This window comes from Rhinopithecus roxellana, chromosome 5 (genome assembly GCF_007565055.1).
Source record: "Rhinopithecus roxellana isolate Shanxi Qingling chromosome 5, ASM756505v1, whole genome shotgun sequence".
NCBI lineage: Eukaryota > Metazoa > Chordata > Mammalia > Primates > Cercopithecidae > Rhinopithecus > Rhinopithecus roxellana.
In genome coordinates this window covers 142,669,547-142,677,375 of record NC_044553.1, presented here as the reverse complement: position 1 = coordinate 142,677,375, position 7,829 = coordinate 142,669,547, and the positions used below count along the sequence as shown (strand labels likewise).

Here is a 7,829-nt window from a genome sequence, read left to right as displayed (position 1 = left end):
TTTTATGTCTACCTGCCTTTATACGATGTTTCCTTCTCACAAAATATATACTGTATTCGTCAGGGTTCTACAGAGGGACAGACTAATAGGATAGATGTATATATGACAAGGAGTTTGTTAAGGAGAATTGACATACATTATCACAAGGTGAAGTTCCACGATAGGCCGTCCGCAAGCTGAGGAGGAAGGAAGCCAGTAGTGGCTCAGTCCGAGTCCATAAGCCTGAAGAGTAGAAAAGGAAGTGCAGCCTTCTGTCTGCAGCTGAAGGCCTGAGAGCCCCCCACAAGCCAGTGGTGTAAATCAAAGAGTCCAAAGGCTGAAGAACCTGGAGTCTCATGTCCAAGGGCAGGAGGCATCCAGCAGGAGAGAAAGATAAAAGCCAGAAGACTCATCAAGCCAAGTTATCCCATCTTCTTCTGCCTGCTTTGTTTTAGCAGCACTGGCAGTTGATTGGAGGATGCCCACCCACATTGAGGATGGGTCTTTCTCCCCAGTTCACTGACTCAAATGTTAATCTCCTCTGGCAACACCCTCATAGACACACCCAGGAACAGTACTTTACCGGCTATCTAGGCATCTTTCAATTCAATCAAGTTTACACCTAATGTTAACCATCAAATATGCCTTCTGTATTTTTAGTCCTCTTAACTCTGTTTTATGTTCATAATCTTAGCTTAGGACATCTGTCTAAAAATCATCTTCTAATTCAGCCTCATTTTAAATGATGTCCATCCCCATACCTGCATAGCATCTGTAAGGGCATAAACTCTATGAAGTTATGGGTTGTATTTATTATATTTACCACTGTATCCTCAGCACTTTGCACAAATAGTGGACTATCAGAACACACTTGTTGAAAAAACAAGTGAATTATCATTTATTTTGTAGTTGTCTCTGAGTGAATTAATAGGTTAAAATAAAATGAGGCAGAAATGAATAATAGTAGCCTTGCTCTCAGGTAGCTTATATCAACTGGGAAATATTAGATGCCAACAAATTCAAAATAAGTTAGGTAAATTTAATCCAATTAGATAATTCATCCTATTAGATGAGTGTCAGAGTTGTAGACATTTTTTTTCTTGGGGGTTGCTGAAAGAGAGGATTAAGAAGGAGATCCTATGAGGCTATGTGGCCACAATAGAATCCTTGATGGCACATACAACATGACTTTCTTTTGGTTTTTCAAATTCTAGTGCTATAGAAACAATAGCTTCCTTTATAGGGGAAAATGTTAAGTTCTGTTCTACTTCTGCAAAAATAAAATTTTTGTTCAAACCTGATTGAACATCACTGGCATTTGCTCCTTAGTGGGCAAGAAAATTGCCATTGTGGAGAATTGCGTGTACTATATTCAGGGCTACATGGAGAGAATCATTTGCTTTACAATTTAAGGCATAGGAATCCTCTCTCTATGGGTTCGAGCACACTTACAGAGGGAATGAATGTCCATAAATATGTATCTGAATGAGATTGAAGCTCCTTGACAGAACAACACGGTGGGAAAGCTGGATAGCTTCACTCTCATGTACTGCCATTATAGTTAGGTTTTTCCTTCTATGAGCAATCACAAAATCTGATAAATACAAAGGCAAGTTTCAGTTTCTAATCATTAACACTGTGGCTTGTCTTAGTTGTTCTCATTCTCAGGATACATACAGTAAATTCAGTGTCCTTGGCTGAGGATTTTAGAAGTAAAAGAGATTTGCAAATAGTACTCTCTGTATATTTAAAGGTAGATTGCTGTTATGATCACATTTTAGTTCATTTACTTCTTAGAATATCAATGTGAAGTAGGCAAAACAAATATTATCTCCTGTTGACAGACAAGTAAACACATAACTCATCTGTCCAGTACCCATGGAAAGCATCGCTAGTAGATCATAGAGCTTCTTCCTTCAATGTGATACAGTCCTGCCTAATCATTCTCAACAAAGTGCTCCAGGAAGCTATGCAGATGTTGTCAAGGATGGATCTATTTGTTCAAGAATCTAGCAGTGGGACTATGACTGCTGAAGCCACCAAGGTCAATAATTCTAAAATACTCAGACAAGTTTAAAAGTAACCAAGTATCCGTTATTCTTGGGCACCATTTCACTTGGAGCAGTATTTTCTGATTTGGATTATCTTTTTCCATATTAAATGTTCCATTCCATTTTTTCTTTTTGTAAAGTTCTTAAGAAAAAAGAGCTGAGAGAAAGAGATGGCAGAAGGGTGGAAAAGAGAGAGCTGAGAAAGAAAAATATGTATATATGGCTTTTGAGGATATTGCATGAGATACTTTGCATTTCATCAAATACATATTAACTGTGAAAAATATCTTTAATGAAAGTATGTGGCTGATTAGTTTTATCTGAAAGTGGTTGCATTTCTTTAATTGAGATTTTAAAGAATATTTCATTCTTTATTTCTGTTTTTTAAGAAATGGTGTGTTGCTAGCAATGGCTGTTCATAAACACAATCATTGCACACTACAGGCTAAACTTATGGGCTCAAGTAATCCCCTTGCTTCAGCCTCCTGAGTAGCTGAGACTATAGGCAGGCACTACGGTGCCCAGCTTAAGAACATTTCTTAAGCAAGGAGTATTACCAAAGCTGTTAAGCTCATTGGTCCTCAGCCATCCACTGAGTATTGACAATAGAGGAAAACTGCGATGCATGTACTTTTACTATTGTATCATCTCTATGTTTGCATTTTTAAAACATATATCCTGATATGTCATGTCTCAGATGAGACTTTGGACTTGGACTTTTGATTTAATGCTGGAATGAGCTAAGACTTTAGGGGACTTTTGGGAAGGCATGATTGGTTTAGAAATGTGAAAGGACATGAGATTTGGGAGGGACCAGGAGTGGAATGATATGGTTTGGCTCTGTGTCCCCTCCCAAATTTCATCTGAAATTATAATCCTCATATGTCCAGGGAGGGACCTGGTGGGAGGTGATTGGATTACGAGGAAGGTTTTCCCCATGCTCTTCTTGTGATAGCGAGTGATCTGATGGTTTAAAAGTGCATGACTTTCTTCACTCTTTTTCCTCCTGCTGCCATGTAAGATGTGCCTTGCTTCCTCTTCATCTTCTGCTATGATTGTAAGTTTCCTGAGGCCTCCCCAGCCATGTGGAACTGTGAATCAATTAAACCTCTTTTCTTTATAAATTATCCAGTCTCAGGTAGTTCTTTATAGCAGTGTGACAAAGGAATAATGTATACACAGTAATGAATATTAATTGAATACATAAGTAGATCTATACCAATGTAAAAACTACAAAAAGACGATAATATTCAGAGTTAAAAATTACAATAATCTATAATATTTTTATTTTGTGTAACAAATATATATGACTTACAATGTTATAAGTCCATTATTTTTATCTGTTCTTCAGAAATGTAGATGTTGGTAACGTCCACTGTACTGCCATATGCTCATGATGGGCTCGGGTGTAATGACGAGCACATTTTTTTATTCTTGAACATCATTAACTTTGTCTCATATAGACACACAATCTCTATGGGATCTACTCAGCCTATTAAGCACTGTTAGCTTTAATCCAACTTAATTCTTCTCAGTATTACAAAAACAACACTGTGTTCTACAAACAACACATTTATAAATATTTGCAGATTATAATTGTAGTAGTATTCATCCCTGATATATCTTTCCAGGAAAGCTGACAAATTTAGTAACTTAAAGTAAAGCTGAGTAAACATGCTTTCATGATCTTTCTGGATTTAATTATCCAAGTGTTTGGACTTGTCCTAAATGCCACATAAACAGAATTTCAATATTTAAAAGCTATCAGCAGGAAGGAATATTACAAATTAGTTATGCCTAGAAAAGAAAACTAGAGAAACAAAATCCAGGGTAATGTTTGTCAAATGGAAGACAGTAGATCCAAGGACCACAAATTTCCCTTTATAATTATTTGTTTTTAATTTACCTTTTCTACTTTGATGATTATTTTAAAATGTTATAATCATATTTTGGATCCTCTTGATGAACTATATTATAACTTAATACTTCCACTCAGTTTTAGTGCCATTTTATGATTTTCATTTGTAATTTTTATTATACTGGCATTGACCTAGAGTGAGAGTATATTTTGTCAGCTTTTTGTATCTGTCTGCCATTTTGTTTGGATAGCTTACTGATAAAATGACAAAATATGTCCATCTCCTCCAGTGCAAATGTTCAAAATTATTTGCCAGTTATAAAGACATAGTATATATTTTTCAGTAGTAATTTGAAGTTGCAATATCTTTTAATTGGATGACTTTAAGTAATTTAACACATTGAAATTTTGATTTGGCAACGTGAAACATCTTCATATGATAGAGTTGGGAGCATATTCGCAAAAGAGCTGGTATTGAACTTCCAGGGCCCTTAACTTGCATGGATTGCTTCCATGACCCTTGGAAGGAATTGGGTACGTACTGTCAATATATTTCTGAAAATTTACAACTGTAAGGTATTTTAAAACATTTCTTAACAGGACTTTTTTTTTTTTTTCTATTGCCACTTCTTTCCTGTAATATCTCATTTCACATTAGGTAGCAAGTGGAGTGGCAGTGGGGCTTGTTGGGGTATAGATGTGGTTTATGAATATGTTAGAATTGCCATAAGGAAGACCACAGACTGGATGGCTTAAATAACAAAAATTTATTTTGTCATGATTTGGGGGCCTAGAAGTCCAAAACTAAGGTGTCAGTGGGGTTGGCTTCTAATGAGGGCTTTCTCCTTGTCTTGCAAATGGATACCTCCTCACCGCGTCCTCACGTGGTCCTTGTTCTCTGTGGGAGCTTGTCTGATATCTCTCACTCTGTTTTCTAATCTCCTCTTTTTATAAGGACATCAGTCATATTAAATTAGGACCCATAGTAAGTACTCATCTTAACAGGAATTTCTGTATTCGTGATATTTGTCAGCATTTTTCACATTTCCAAATGGTTGTGACTTATTTTCACTAATAGTAATTACTTTTAAATCTAATTTTGTATTGAAATGTCCTATTTTTAAAATTTCAATGTTTATGTTAGATACATGTGCAGGTTTGCTATATGGGTATATTGCACCCAGGTAGTGAGCATAACCTATGTTCCCCTTCTTCCCTGCCCTCTCTAGTAGTTGCTAGTGTCTATTATTCTCATGTTTATGTCCACGTGAGTTCCTGCTTATAAGTGAGAATATGCGGTATTTGGCTTACTGCTCCTGCATTAATTCACTTAGGATTATGGGCTCCACCTCACCCATGTTGCTTCAAAGGACAAAATTTCATTCTTTCTTATGGCTACATAGTATTATGTGGCATGTATGTACCACATATTCTTCATCCAGTCCACCACTCATGGACACCTAGGTTGATTCCATGTCTTTGCTACTATGAATAGCATGATAAAATATACAGGTGCATGTGTCTTTTGGTATAATGATTTTTTTTCCTTTGGGTATATACACAGTAATGGAATTGCTGGATCGAAAAGTAGGTCTGTTTTAAATTCCTCAAGAAATCTCCAAACTGCTTTCCACAGTGGCTAAAAATGTTTACATTCCCTCTAACAGTATATAAATGTTCTATAAATGTTCCCTTTTTTCCATAGCCTTGCCAGCATCTGCTGTTTTTTGATTTTTTTAATAATAGTCATTCTGATTGGTGTGAGATGGTATCTCATTGTGTTTTGTGTTTTTTTTTGTTTGTTTGTTTTGGTTTTGGTTTATTTATTTATTTATTTATTTATTGCTGTTTTTTTGAGACAGGGTCTCACTCTTGCCCAGCGTGGAGTGCAGTAGTATGATCTCAACTCACTGCAAACTTTGCCTCTTGGGCTCAGGTGATTCTCCCACCTCAGACTCCCAAGTAGCTGGGAGTAAAGGTGTGTGCCACCATGCCCAACTAATTTTGTATTTTTTGTAGAGACCAAGTTTCACCATGTTCTCCATGCCGGTCTCAAACTCCTAAGCTCAAGTGATCTGTTTGCTTTGGCCTCTCAAAGTGCTGGGATTACAGACATGAGCCACTGTGCCTGGCCTCATTGTGGTTTTGATTTTCACTTCTCTAATGATTAGTGATGATGAGCATTTTTTTTTTTCATATGTTTTTGGCTATGTGTATGACTTCTTTTGAGAAGTGCATATTCAATTTCCTTGCCCATTTTTTTTAATGGGGTTCATTGTTTTTTGCTTGTTGATTTAAGTTCCTTATAGATCCTGGATATTAGGCCTTTGTCAGATGCATAGTTTGCAAATATCTTCTCCCATTCTGTAAGATGTCTGTTTACTCTGTCGATAGTTACTTTTGCTGTTCAGAAGCTCTTTAGTTTAATTATGTCTCACTTACCAATTTTTGTTTTTGTTGCAAATGCTTTTGGAGACTTAGTCATAAGTTATTTGCCGAGGCCAATTTCAAGAAGGATATTTTTTAGGGTTTCTTCTAGTATTTTTATAGTTTTTGAGGTCTTACATTAAAATCTTTAATCCATCCTGAGTTAATTTTTGTACAAGGTGAAAGCTAAGGATCTAGTTTTATTCTTCTGCATATGGCTAGCCAGTTATCCTAGCACCATTTATTGAATAGGGCCCCCATTGCTTATTTTTGTTAACTTTGTTAAAGATCAGATGGCTGTAAGTGTGTGGCTTTATTTCTGGATTCTCTATCCTGTTCCATTTGTCTAAGTGTCTGTTTTTGTTAGTTTGAAGTCAGGGAGTGTGATGTCTCTGGCTTTGTTCTTTTTGCTTAGGATTACTTTGACTATTTAAGCTCTATTTGGTTTCATATAAATTTTAGAATTTTTTTTTTATTATTCTGTAAAGAATGACATTGGTAGTTTTGTAGGAATAGCATTGAATCTGTCAATTGCTTTGGGGAATATGGCCATTTTAACAATATTGATTCTTGTAGTCCATGAGCATAGAATGTTTTTCCATTTATTTGTGTCATCTCTGATTTATTTCAGCAGTGTTTTGTAGTTCTCCTTGTACAGATCATTCACCTCCTTGGTTAGCTACATTCTTTTTTTTTTTTTTTTTTTTTTTTTTCAAGTTGAAAAACAAACAAATCTTTATTGTCTAGAAATATATATATATATATAAAAATCCCGACAAAAGATGCTATTCTCTCATTTCCCCATCTTCTTCCTCTTCTTCCACACCTCTGATATAAAGGACATTATTACACCTTATTAAAACTTCACCCAGATGTCCAGACAAAGCTCCATCTATGTATTTTTCTGTATTTGCAAGCTGCATGTTCATGTAGCCATCTACAGACGCCAGATAGCCCTTGTACTCCATTCCCCACTTAAGTTTCACCATCACTGGCTTCCCTGTTAGTCCATTGAGGAAAGGTTTGGGATTGAGGGGTAAACTCATCGTAACCAAGGCCGAATATTGCAGGCTACTCACTGCCGACCAGGCTGCCGCTTGTCCTTCGTGACTACAGCAGGTACCGCGTTCTTACGTATTTCATTTCCTTGGTGACTATTATAAATGGGATTGTGCTCTTGATTTGGTTCTCAGCATGGGTATTATTGGTATATATAAATTCTACTAAATTTTGTACATTGCATTTATATCCTGAAACCTTGTTAAAATTATTTATCAGTTTAGTAGCTTTTGGCAGAATCTTGAAGGTTTTCTAATTATAGAATTATAATGTCAGAGAAAAGAGATATTTCGACTTCTTATATTACTGTTTGAAAGCCGTTTATTTCTTTTTCTTGCTTAATTTCTCTGGCTAGGACTTCCAGTACTATGCTGAATAAGAGTGGTGAGAATGGGCATCCTTTTCTTGATCCAGATCTCAAGAGGTATGATTCCAGCTTTTGCTTATTCAGTCTT

General features: G+C 36.0%; 1 protein-coding gene across 1 annotated transcript; it reads right to left on the bottom strand.

Annotated features, from left to right (window-relative positions):
* Nucleotides 1-7,032: 7,032 nt before the first annotated feature.
* LOC104657389 (small nuclear ribonucleoprotein F-like) lies at nt 7,033-7,438 on the bottom strand. Its single transcript, XM_010357172.2, has one exon. The coding sequence runs from the start codon at nt 7,359-7,361 to the stop codon at nt 7,101-7,103; it is 261 nt and encodes an 86-aa protein (XP_010355474.2). The 5' UTR covers nt 7,362-7,438; the 3' UTR covers nt 7,033-7,100.
* Nucleotides 7,439-7,829: the final 391 nt, after the last annotated feature.

Coding starts and splice junctions, on each gene's coding strand:
- LOC104657389 (XM_010357172.2), bottom strand. CDS start 7,361: ATGAGTTTACCCCTCAATCCCAAACCTTTCCTCAATGGACTAACAGGG.